Genomic DNA, 14,047 nt, shown 5'->3' on the forward strand with positions numbered 1-14,047 from the left:
TTTGCAAATTTCACTGTACTGCTACACTCATGATATGTATGGACCACCCTTTGACAATTTGTACACTGTAATTCATGACAGTTCTTCTTCATACATCCCTGCCGACCGCATCTGAAACAACAAACCTCTCTGGAAAATACATTTTTTCTTTCCTTGTACCATGTTGCGGTGTCTATTCCTCTAATGCTGTAGCAATGTTCACTGCATCAGTTAAATTCTTTGGAAATTCTCCACTAACACAGCATGATGTTTTGGGTGGCAATCCTTACAAATGAGTATCTAAGGCCCTATTCTCTGTTTCTTGTAGAAAATACTTATTGGCTTTATTACTGGCTAACTATTGATAATACTATTAACTTTTTATATTGTATCCACAAAGCTGTCTATTGTTTCACTGTGTCTTTGGGACAAGGTGTTCAACTGCTCCCTATAAAAACTGGAACTATTCAGCTTTTTAAGCCCTTTGAGCAAACCTTGTTTCAATTCTCCAAAAGTTAATGCATTTCGTAACTCCTCGTGGTATAGTATGTGAGTGTTAGGTTCCACACTTAACTGTAACTGTCATTTGCAACATCTGTTCATCTGACCAAGAACCAAGTTTAGCAGCTGCTAAAAAATAAAAAACTAAAATGCTTCTATATCCTCTCTTTGTTTGATAGAGAAGGGAATCACAAGGGTGGCTACTGATGAATCTGGTATGGGAGGGGTTGCCCGATGTCAACCTATACTCGGATAATCAATTCAACAATTTCATTGCTGCCTCTGGATCACGGGTTCCCAGGCTCGATTCCCGGCCAGGTTGGGGATTTTCTCTGCCTGGGGACTGGGTGTTTGTGTTGTCTTCATCATTTCATCATCATCATCATTATCATCCATGATAGTGGCTAGGTTGGACTGCGTAAAAAATTGGAGTGTGAAAAAATTGGGACTTTGTATGGGCGCTGATGACCGAGCAGTTGAGCACCACACAAACCAAACATCATCATCAACAACAATTCATTATTTTCAGACCTCAATTGGGCTACCTGATTAAGCAGGCTCTGATTAGGAAACTCCTTGTGTCTTACTGTCTGCCATTGCAATGCTTTCCTGTTTAACAAATGGTTATTCCTACAAATATACTTCTTACGGCCACAAGAACATAGACTAATCTATATAAGTAACAATAAATTTGATTGCAATTTTGATCAAAATAATAAGAACATCTAACACCATCCAAAAAGAAATCTGTAGTGTTAAATTTCTTTGAAAGAATGGGAGCTTTACATCATCTGTTTCTTACACAATGAAAGCATTACTTGAAAAGGAAAACCATCTGGAACTGATGTGCACTCACCAATGTACTGAAATACTGTCCACTGGCTGCAGGTTGTCGTCATGAATTTCTTGTACCAAAATTTCCCTACCATGTACACCTCAATATAGAACCTAGCTTATCTGACATCAAATGAAGCGGGTCGGGTTTTAGTGACAGTAGATATTGAGTGTCAGTGGCAGAGGGGAGTGAAGGTCATTATTTTGTCAGGGGTGACAGTAAGGAAGTAACACTTTGTGGGCGTGAAGTGGGCTCTTTCCTTGGTTCAGAGGGTGAGGTGTGAGTGACGCATTGATGGTTCCACTAACAGTTATTTACTGAGATGTAAGACCCTTTAAACAAATAGACTAACATTGTGTTTTAACTCACTCAATACATTGCGGCAACGTAGCAGTGGAATCGTAGCGAGCAGATTCAAGTGACAGCTAATGCGGCGACGGCTTGTGTGGCACCAGAACGATGATGGCATACTCTTCCTTTAGTAACATGCCCATGACTCTCTGTGGTGGCGTGGCCTTTTCATTGTGAATTCACTCACTGCATTATTAACGAGCAGCTACAGCATGGCACAGAGTACTCTGTTCCAGAATTGAACCAGTGACCCTCCAGTTCGGCGTCTTCTGGCGGAGTTCATCAACCTCTAGATTCACAGATGACCCACTTGGTGAGGCCGCAGTCCTTTTGTCCTCAAGAGCCACCTGGTTAAGTACCATATGAACTTCTTACTGGTAACATCTGGCATGGCATCTTCTGCATGGATCTATTGGCACGGTTCTGACATATTCTTCTGCCGAGCAGCATAGCAGCTACATCGCTGTAGTGAAGTATGATGTCTGCTGACTAACCATCAGTCCATCCATTCAAGGGCGTTTCTCCGTGTATTCTTTCTCCCCTTGAAGGACCTCTCAAAGAACCACTTCACACCCCTTTGTCAGAGGTAATTATTTGTTGTTTTTGCCAATGTCATGAAGTTTTTGGGGCTGTGACTGACACATATGCTGGGTTTCCATTGGTTTGCCTCTACGCTGGCCTAGTCGAGCATTTTCCTGTCGTCCTCCACATCGCCAGATACGTCACACACGTGAGTTCAATATGGTGACAGTCCCGGTGCATTGACTGCTGCTGCACGAACTGCACTGGTCATTGTTCTGCTTGGAAGCTCCTGGTCATTGACCTTCTCACATTGGGCAGAAACATGACCAATGTTGATGCACGTGCCATCTGTCGCTGTTCGATTACTGCCACTTCCAAATATAGTAGCTTAACATTTCTAAAATGCTTACTTAACCTATAATAAGTCTTTACATATTTTTATGCTTTGAACAACCATTATTACTGCACATAATTATTACATACCTTACAAATAAAAATCCTGCTACACCACCATCAAATCAAAATAGAAACTGCAAGTCCCTATTTCTTACTCCAACCAACCCTAAGGAAATTATACTATCAATTAGAGTTAAAAACAAAATTTTCAATAGGTGTTGATGAGATTCCAGATTATGTCATTAAAAATGTGGGGGACCTCATTGCAATACCATTAGCCCACATTTTCAACAGTTCATTAACAAATGGAGTTGTTCCTTCCTGCTTAAAGACAGTGAAACTAAAACCACTGTTCAAAAAGGGTAAGAAAGAAGACATAGCTAATTATAGACCTATTGCCTTGCTATCTACATTTTCGAAAATACTAGAAAAAATTTTTCATAAGAGGTTGCTAGATTTTCTAGGAAAATGCAAAATATTATCCACAACCCAACATGGCTTCCAGAAAGGCCGATCAACAGAAACAGCAATATATGAATTTCTGGGTGAAGTACTCGAAAAAATTGATAGTGGACAAAAAGTAACTGGCATATGCCTTGATCTGTCTAAGGCTTTTGACATCATAGACCACACTCTATTGCTGCAGAAGCTTGAAAGAATTGGTATCAGAGGTATGCCTAACAGCTGGCTTAGATCATATCTTACTGACCACAAGCAAGTAGTAGAAATACATTTTCACAAAAAAAATAAATCAACAAGACACTATTCTGATTATAAAGCAGTAAAATATGGAGTACCGCAGGGCTCGGTACTGGGCCCCATCCTATTTTTGATATATATAAATGACCTAACATCAACCACCCAGTACCATAGCACTATCCAGTTTGCAGATGACACAAGCATATTAGTCAGCGGGAAGACTGCTGAGATACTACAGACAAGACTGTCTGAGGCATTAACAAATGTTGTAAACTGGTTCAACCAAAACAAACTAATAATAAATAATAGTAAAACAGTAGCATTAAATTTTTATAATGTCAAGAGAAACATTGAAGAGTATATAAGAATTCAGATGTCAGATGCGGATATTGCAAGTGTGCCTAATACAAAATTTCTGGGGGTCTGGCTACAGGATAATCTTAGATGGGAAACTCACATTGACAACATATTAAAGAAGCTAAGTACCATGTGTTATTTAATGAGAGTGCTAGAAAACTGCTGTCATAAGGACTGTCTAATGACAGTTTACTATTCTAATATACATTCTGTCCTAAAATATGGGATCACTTTTTGGGGTAACTCGCCATCCTGCCTAAAACTCTTCAGGATGCAAAAAAGAATAGTGAGAATCATGGCTGGAATAAAAAGGAACAAACCATGTAGACCATTATTTAAAAGGATGGGGATTCTTCCCCTTCCATGTATTTTCCTATTTGAAAGTGCAATGTTTATAAAGAAATATACAATAACAAATCCTAGTATCCTCCCCAAAACTGAAAATGTTCATCATCATAATACAAGACAGAAAACTGACTTTCATGTACTCCATACAAAAACCAGTTTGTGCCAAAAAGGAACATTACACTATGGAAAAATTATCTACAATAAATTGCCAAGAGAAATTAAAGTAAAGACTGATGTAAAAAATTTTAAAGCAGCATTAAAAGAATATCTGTTGACACATTGCTTTTGTAGTGTGGAAGAGTTAATCCAAAATCCTCGAGAGTCTAAGTGATGATTATGCAAATACTGTAACCATTAATATTGGCCTATAAATACATTCAGATGTAATTCTCAAGTTTCTAATGGGGTTCAAGTATAAGTTGTATTCCGACTTGCCCAGTATATGAAGTAAAATTCTGTGAATGTAATTCTCTAGTGTACATGTCAATTCATAGTATAGAAGAGTTCCTCAAAAATCCTTAGAGCTTAAGTGAGGATCATGCAAATACTGTAATCGTTAATATTGGCTTATACATGTATTCAGTTGTAAACTTCAAGTTTCTAATGTGGTTTAATTTTAACTTACACACTGACTTTTCCAGTATATGAAGTGCTGTAAAATTTTGTGAACATAATTTTCTAGTTTCTAAAGTGTTTTAATTGTAAGATATACTTTGATTTGTCCAATATCTGATGTGCTGTACTGTACATGTAAGATTTACTGAACCAATAAATACAATACAATACAATACTGACAAAGTTATAAATAACTGCCCGAAAAGAGTAAAAAATACATTTCCTGTTAAGACCTCATAGTTTACAAGTTTATTACCCTCCAATAATCAGATCACCAGAGGAAAAGATGAAATAAGGCCTAGACAGTGGTATATTAATCAAGCCAGACTACTGCTGAAAGTGCAATTACAATTTCAATGAGTGAAACTTAAGTGGTGACAATTCATGGAGGGCACCTATAAATACTAAAATCATTACTGAACAAATAAATGAATCTACATACTTATTTATTTTATTTTATTTACACGTCAAGTTCCGTAGGACCAAATTGAGGAGCAAATCTGCAAGGTCATGGAATGTGTCAGTACAGGAAATTACAACATAAAAGTAATAAAAGATAAAAATATATGTTCGTGAACCTGAAAAAAGTCAGTCCATAAGTTTAATTAAACGCTATCAGCAATACAATAAGAATGAGCTTAATTTTTCAAGGAACTCCTCGACAGAATAGAAGGAGTGACCCATGAGGAAACTCCTCAGTTTCGATTTGAAAGCTCGTGGATTACTGCTATGATTTTTGATTTTGAGTGGCAGCTTATTGAAAATGAATGCAGAAGTATACTGCACACCTTTTTGCACAAGAGTTAAGGAAATCTGATCCCAATGCAGGTTTGACTTCTGGTGAGTATTAACCAAGTGAAAGCTGCTTATTCTTGGGAATAAACTTGTACTGGTAACAAGAAATGACAATAAGGAATATACATACTGAGAGGCTAATGTCAAAATACCCAGACTCATGAACAGAGGTCGATAAGAGGTTCGTGAACTCACACCACTTATTGCCAGAACCGCCCGTTTCTGAGCCAAAAATATCCTTGTAGAATGGGAAGAGTTACCCCAAAATATAATACTACAAAACATAAGCGAATGAAAATAAGCAAAGTAGACTAATTTTCGTATCGAAGTATCACTCACTTCTGATACTGTTCGAATAGTAAAAATGGCAGTATTAAGGCTTTAAACAAGATCCTGAAAGTGGGCTTTCCACGACAGCTTACTATCTATCTGAACACCTAGAAATCTGAAGTGCTCAGTTTCACTAACCATATGCCCATTCTGTAAAATTAAAACGTCAGGTTTTGTTGAATTATGTGTTAGAAACTGTAAAAACTGAGTCTTACTGTGATTTCATGTTAGTTTATTTTCTACAAGCCATGAACTGAGATCATGTACTGCACTATTTGAAACCAAGCCAATGTTGCACACAACATTCTTTCCAACCAAGCTAGTGTCATCAGCAAACAGAAATATTTTAGAGTTGCCCGTAATACTAGAGGGCATATCATTTATATAAATAAGGAACAGGAGTGGCCCAAAAACTGATCCCTGGGGCACCCCCACTTGACAGTACCCGACTCAGATCCCACATCACAGCCGTTATCAACATTGTGAATAATGACCTTTTGCTGCCTGTTGCTTAAGTAAGAGGTGAACCAATTTTGAGCTACTACCCGTATTCCGTAATGGTCCAACTTCTGGAGCAATATTTTGTGATCAACACAATCAAATGCCTTAGTTAAATAAAAAAATACGCCAAGTGTTCAAAACTTTTTGTTTAGACCTTCCAGCACCTCACAGAGAAAAGAGAATATAGCACTTTCAGTTGTTAAACTACTTCTAAAGCCAAACTGCACGTTTGATAGCAAATCGTATGATATAAAATGATCAATAATTTTGCAAACATTGATGGCATAGAAATAGTTGTAAAATTATCTACATTATCCCTTCCTCCCTTTTTATAAAGCGGCTTTAATACTGAGGCAGGGATTTGGGTTTGAATCCTCGTCCAACACACAGTTTGAACTTGCAGCAAATAGTCATCAGAGATAAAAGATATATTGTGTGGGTGATGTATCCATGTGGAAACAGCAGTTATAAACTTTACCTGACCTTTATGAATAACCTTCACTCCTTTGGAAATTATCGCATAGCTGGCAGAAGCCATACAGCTGTGTAAAAGAAATCATGGAATTTGATCTGCGAAACTATGGAGCAGCAAAGTGTGCAATTTTGATAACAGTCAAAGTAGCTATTGGAATCAGTCCCTTTTGAGATGTGTGTTACAAGCAATGCATAATGTTGCCATTTAAGTGTTTCATTCCTATAGTAAGTCCCTTGCTGCAATGCTTCATATTGTACTATTACATAATATTGTCGCAGAAATAACCGAGTAGCACCGTGGTGTAGGGGTTCTGATACTAAACTGTTGCATGGTGGGTCATCAGTTCAAAACTCACATGGACTGTAAAATTTTAATTTCTATATTCGGTTCAAGTACATTCTAGAAGTATCCATAAATGTCAATTGTACTGGAATGTTCTGTACCTGTATATATACTGTATAAGTTCTGGCTGGAGGCAGTTCGCTCCACGCTCTTGTATGTACAAGTGCTGAATAAACGTTCTTCTACATGACATTATTCTGGTGGAGACGCTGGGTATTGGAACTTGTGATGGCACACATTATCAACGACACAGTGGCTCCCATCAGGCCACAACAGAGCTGCCGTTTACATGGCGAGATACCCGAGTTCGAGCCATATTCAACAGATCACAATCTATCGGAGACAGAAGAAGAAGAGGACGTTACGATGACAGCAATTATGTGCCACCACATGAGACATCCTCCCGGGTTCACTGGTGATGATGGGCAAGATCCAAACAAGTGGCTAAGGGTATATGAGCATATAGCCAAATTTAATAAATGGTATGACACCGTGTGCTTGGCTAACATATTTTTCTACTTGCACATCCACGAACTAATGGGTTTACTGAACGCCTTAATAAGACCTTGGCCGACATGCTATCAATGTTCGTCAATGTTGAGTAGAGCAACTGGGATGAGGTGCTACCTTTCATGATGTTTGCCTACAACACTGCCACACAAGACGCCACAGGATTTATGCCATTTTTCCTGGTACATGGGCGTGAGGCTACTACGAAAATGGATACCGTGTTTCTGTTACATTCTGATGACATGGACAATGACTACACTGGCCAGGTGTTAACCAGAGGTGAGGAAGCTCGGCACTTAGCTCGACTCCGCGCGCTGCAGGCTCAAGAAAACGATCACCAAAGGTATGATGCGCGCCACTGCCCTGTTGTCTACCAGCCTGGTGACTTCGTGCGGATCTTCACGCCTGTTCAGAAGCTCCTCAGGTGCTACTTTGGACCTTATAAGGTTGTACGACAGTTGTCTGATGTTACTTATGAAGTTGAAGATTTCGACCCCGAGACAAGACAGTGAAAGATCAGAGATACAGCCCACATCCTTCGAATGAAGCCCTATCAGGATCCTGCAACCCAGGGAAAATTTGAAGCTCCAGTGACAGGCAACAAGCAGAAAGGTGACAGAGTGTAGTGGCAAAAGAAGTTCTAAGAAGAACACCTCCAGGGCAAGAATCAGTCATCGGGAGTCGGAGTATGCAGGACTGATGACTTGTTCCTGGACTAGGAGGATGTAACACTGAGATGCTGTACTCTTAAGGAGGGAGCAATGTCAAAGAAGAAGCTGAGTAACACCGTGGTGTAGGAGTTTTGATAATAAACTGTTGCACGGAGGGTCGTCAGTTCAAAACTCACTTGGACTGTACAATTTCAATTTCTATATTTGGTTTGAGTACATTCTAAAAGTATCCATAAATGTCAAGAATCATTGTACTGGAATGTTCTGTACCTGTATATGTTCTGGCCGGAGGCAGTTCACTCTGCACTCTTGTATGTGCAAGATCTTCTACGGGACAATATACATTTATAGAATTTTGTTTCCAGACTTACCAGAACATTGCATGAGGCCTTCAAGCTTTGGAATGGGCTCATTTAAAGGCCAAACCAATTTATTTGTATCAAAATCCTGCTTTCCAGCTGAAACTGGTCTCATGAGCATCTCACCACCACTTCTCATTGTTCTCTGGACATTTTCAGGAGATATGCTCAAAACAAACTATAGAAAGAAAGAATTATTTTACTCTTCCATGGGTTAGTCAATTGTATATTTATAGAAAACCAATCAAAAGCTACTAACCTTATAAAATAATGACTGTGCCAGAAGTTTTCGATATTCAGGTGATGGGTCTGGAAGAATGTGATCAAGCTGTAGCTCACTGTCAAGAATCTGTAGTGCTTCTTGTAATACTGACACATCATATAAGTTTTTACCATTCAGATATTCTTCTGTATTTTCAGCATGTACCTGTAAGCAGACATACAGAACTGCAAATGGTCTATGACATTACCTGGGTAACACAACCTCACAAAAAACCCTGCAAAAGATTCATTGTTTTTCATAGCATATTTTCATTTGTTTAAGATAACTGAATCCAAAACACTGTTGTAGATTTACAACTTTATATGAGTAGCAGTGGAAACAACATCTGGAACAGATGGAAGAAACAAGAATTTCTCACAATACAAACTCAAAGGAAGGTGGGGCTTTGGATGGTCAGTTAAAAGTGGGAACTGAGACCACAACAGGTTGATATGCACAATCTGTGAAAGGCAAAAGAAGAAGAAGTAGCATTGATTATTTTCAATCATAGACTTCTTAGGCCGCATAAATGTTGAGCAATGGTCACTAAGATCAACCCCCAACAAATGGCTGCCCATATTGAGCCACATTCCAAACCAGGGCTTACCACAAAAAGCAGCTCTTCTCCGTGAATTTAAATGCATGCAAGGCAATCTCATAACTCCCTATCAAAATTTAGCTATCCTATCAGGAAACTAGCTTCAAGAAAATCATCCAAGGAAACAGTAAGGGAAATGCACATGGCTCAGTTCATCTTACTGACTTATGTGAATGAGACTGGACAGAGGCTTGTGCTCAACATTACGAGAACCTGTCCTGCATAAGAAAGAAACCCTCTGCCTTTGATCAATTGTGCAGAATATGGACAATGATTAAGAGATTACACACCAACCATGGCAGAAGCACAGACACTCTTTATAGATGGGGTAAGGCTCAATATCCAAGATGCAACTGTGGAGCAGACAGATAAACTGTTCACCACATTGTTACAAAATATCCCAGCATGGCATACCACGATACTTTCAATGATTTCCTGAAGACAACAAATGATGCAATAGTTTATATAAAAAATTTAAATTTCTGTTAGTAAAATACATGTGCTGTTGTTTGTATTTTATTTAATATTGTGCTTAAAAACTATATGACAGATAAATGTTGAGAAAATAAAATAAGCTAGGAAAAGCTGTTCCTGGAAACCAAAAAGAAAATTTGAGATCATGAGCCATCTTTACATGGTGCAATGTGATTTTAAGTGCTTGCAAAAGCAAAGTTGGTACTGCCAGGCCAGTCATTTTATGTAGGGTTAAAAGAAAAAGTCTTTGAAAAGTTATCTAGTAGACTGTCTTGTCAGTGTAAGGGAATCAAGGGTTTGTTCAACAAAATTAAATGAATACATTGTAAGATAAATATGGTTCATTGGCTGACAGAGAAATTCAGTGTTGATTTAATGTTATTGAATTTCAGTTGATGATAACCCACCAGGTTAGCCGAGAGTGCTAATGCACTGCTTCCTGGACTCAGGTAGGCGTGCCAGCCCCAGATTGAATCCGCCTGGCAGATTAACGACGTGGGCTGGTGTGCCCGCCGGCCTGGAGGGGTGGCTTTCAGGCAGTTTTCCACATCCCACTATATGAATACCGGACTGGTCCCCATTTCCCACCTCAGTTACACGACTCGCAGACATTTGAAACACGTTCGCACTATTTCATGGTTTACACTAGACACAGACAGCTGGGGTACACTGATTCCACCCCAGGAGGGGGGAGGGGGGGGATGGTGGCAGGAAGGGCATCAGGCCACCCCTTTCAATTAACCATGCCAAATACGATTATAACAATGCTGATCCTGTGAAAACTGTGGGACAAAGGCATAAGCGAAAGAAGAATATCAGTTAATGAAATGTTACAAGCTTTACAAGTCAAAATTATTACATAGTTTTATTTCATTTTAGATGCAGCTTTTACAAAAAATACATTTTATATTAAGCACATATAAAAATACACAACACTGTCCTTTCTTTTGGAACTGTTAGTTCCTTCCTCAGGGAGGGTAGAGGTATAAATCATAATATGTTAAAAAGGAAGGGCAGGTCACTCAGACTCCAGGAGGAAAGGGATCACCATGTTTCCTATGTTTCTATGAATTTTCTTTCTAATACATTACTTCAAATAAACGATTTCGCACTGAACACCATCAGCTGTCTATAACTGGCAAACTCAAAACCCTCAAAACCTGTTTGATAAAAACATTAGGGTTTAAGAGAATTAACATTCCAGAACCCCAATATTACAATAAATTATCGAATGTGTGTCTAATAAGTCAATTTCTACTTTTACTTGCAAGTTTCAATTCACTGCCTCATGTATACCAGCAAACTGTTACAGATGTTTCCACAAGTACGTAAAACTCCAGTCTGAACTGGAGATAGGGATGCACTGTGCATATGTATTGGCTTGTACACTGAAACAGGGCAAGCTGGAATCTTTCCATCTGCTCTTAATGTACTCCTACCAATAAATGTAATTTATTTTCCTTAATTTTCATCTAAATCTAATCATTCACATCATGTATATGTGCACATGCCTAAATCTATTTAGATATTGTTCGGGTCCTATTTCATCCAAATTCAATATTCAGATAATAATTTTAAATATAATGATTACAATGATGCATTTGGTTTCACTGGAAATCATATTAATTATGAGTAATTAATAACTGAAATTATTACTACAGCAGATAATGGTAGATTTTGACTGAGTTAATATTTAGTCTTGGAAAGACTAACATATTATTATTATTATTAAATTATTATTATTATTATTATTATTATTATTATTATTATTATTATTATTATTATTATATACCACTGGGAAAACTGAAATCCAGACTTAACCATAATGTGATCTAATTTCCCTAAAAGTATTACCGTATTTACTCGAATCTAAGACGCACTCGAATCTAAGCCGCACCCGAAAAATGAGACTCGAAATCGAGGAAAAAAATTTTCCCGAATCTAAGCCGCACCTGAAATTTGAGACTCGAAATTCAAGGGGAGAGAAAAGTTTTAGGCCGCACCTCCAAATCAAAACAAAGTTGGTCCATTGTAATACGAGACACAATTTAGGTCGAATGAATGACGATACAGCTACAGGAGTTTGGTTCGAGTCGTAAGCTTAACAGTTAAGTTTTACCAGGTAGCCATTGCTATACGTCAGGCGCTCCGTCCGTATTTATACGGGTACCCTTCCTTTTCACGTGCTTCGTCTGGTTTGAATCAATTGCTTATTTTGCTTTGATCTGATAAGTGCCTTTTTCTTTGTTATAGGTGTTAACGTCACTCTGAGCTGAAAATGCATTACTGTACTGTGTAATGCATTGTTTGTCTCATTCTGATAGTGCGTGTTTACGGCCTGTCGCCGCGCGCGGCATGGCTTGCTTTTGTGCGCGCTACCGCCGCTTACAATTAAAAAAAAAGAAAAGAGAGGAATCGTCTCACTAGCGAAACAATGGCAAGAGACTGCTATTTGTTGTTACTTACACTGCTTTCTTTGATAATGATCAACAAGAACCAAATAATAGACTGCATATGATAGAATATGTTCTGAACGAGAGTTAGGCGAAAATTTTTCTCCGTTTGAAAATCTTTGCGGCCGCTTCTCTAGTACGTCAAATTCTGCACAGGAACTAGTCATCTTAGATTTAAAAATCTAATCAGTTGCCGTGCTTAATTTCTGACTGTATCACTATTAGGCATAAGAAAAATACGAATGTAAACATGACACGATACGTATATTCTTCCGCGTTTGCTGTTGTCTCACTCTAGTTTCGTAGTTTATTAGGCAGATAGGATTTAAATGAAATAGCAGCAAACACGAAAGAATACGTGGCATAATGTTTACATTCATATTATTCTTATGGTGAAGAGAATACTGCATGTGATTCACATTTCGTCAGGTTCCTATTAGCAACCACCTCTTCTCACAGGTAGTAAAAAATTCAACACGTAGAGTTGGCCATATTGACAAACATCCCAAACAGTCTGGCCAGTCGGATTTTCGTAGTACATTGAAATTCTGCTACATTCGAAGTTGAACAATACGGAATTTGTATTTACTTCGTTGGATAAGGTGGAGAAAAAAGCTCGTCTTCCACCTTTTTTTTTAATTTATTTACTGACGCAGAGATTTTGGCGCCAGTATTTATCTCTGTGCCTACAAAGCATCCCCTTGTAGCGCTACATATATTCAACGGCAGAAGTTAGTTGTGGCGGCACCTACCAACATTTTTCAGAACTTCCGCTTGCTTTGCACTCGATTCTAAGCCGCAGGCGGTTTTTTGGATTACAAAAACCGGAAAAAAAGTGCGGCTTAGATTCGAGTAAATACGGTAAGTTATCAGATAACCAGTACTGAAGTTCAGAAACACCCCATATTACTGTTGTCTTTTGTGCCATCAGATCTGTTTAATTCCCAAGTTTGAAACAATAATTTTGTTGCCAAATTTTTCTGTGCCATATGACATCTTTCATTAAAAAATTAAGCCCCTAATTAAGAATTTGCATTATTTATCATAATTTCAAATATATGGCAACTATACTTGTAAATAAGAAATTCCTAGCATAGACACACAAAATAGTTCCACAACATTTATATTTTCTTAACTAACTACCTATTATGTAAACCAAATTACTGCCTGAATGTATAACTCACACCCTATAGTAAATTTCAGCTTAGCAGTTTTATAAAAAAATATGTTGTTCCCAAAATCCAAAAATAACTTTATGTCAGTTTATACGTGCCCCTCCTCTCTCAAAAATCTTCAGTCCACACTCCAAATGCACACAAACAACATCTACATGAAAGCCAGGGCAGGCTCATACATGGCTAACACCTCTGTAAGAATTTGCCACTTCTATTCACATGATCAACACCTTTGTAGTAACTAGTACTATCTGTAATCAATGTCATTCTGTCAATCATTGGATAAAATACATTCTAGTCATGTCCTATCCACATCTATACACTGGAAACTGCCGTGAAATGTGCGACACAGGGTACACACAATTGCACTAATTATTAGGGGTATTTTTCCATTTCATTCATTTATGGAGTGCAGGAAGAATAATTGTTGAAGTAACTCTGTGCAAGCTTAATCTTGTCTTTTGGGTTTCTAGTATATTCCTTCAGACATCATTTAAAG

The 14,047-nt window shown here is 38.1% G+C and overlaps 1 protein-coding gene across 1 annotated transcript in view; it reads right to left on the bottom strand.

Moving 5' to 3' along the window:
- The window catches only part of LOC126162632 (uncharacterized), a 321,328-nt gene that overhangs the window by 191,517 nt on the left and 115,764 nt on the right, over positions 1–14,047 (bottom strand). Inside the window, exons 10-11 of the mRNA XM_049919260.1 lie at positions 8,846–9,013; positions 8,599–8,764 (exon numbers count right to left, since the gene is read on the bottom strand). Of these exons, the coding sequence (XP_049775217.1) occupies positions 8,599–8,764; positions 8,846–9,013 (334 nt within the window). The remainder of the gene's footprint in view (positions 1–8,598; positions 8,765–8,845; positions 9,014–14,047) is intronic.

This window comes from Schistocerca cancellata, chromosome 2 (assembly GCF_023864275.1).
Source record: "Schistocerca cancellata isolate TAMUIC-IGC-003103 chromosome 2, iqSchCanc2.1, whole genome shotgun sequence".
NCBI lineage: Eukaryota > Metazoa > Arthropoda > Insecta > Orthoptera > Acrididae > Schistocerca > Schistocerca cancellata.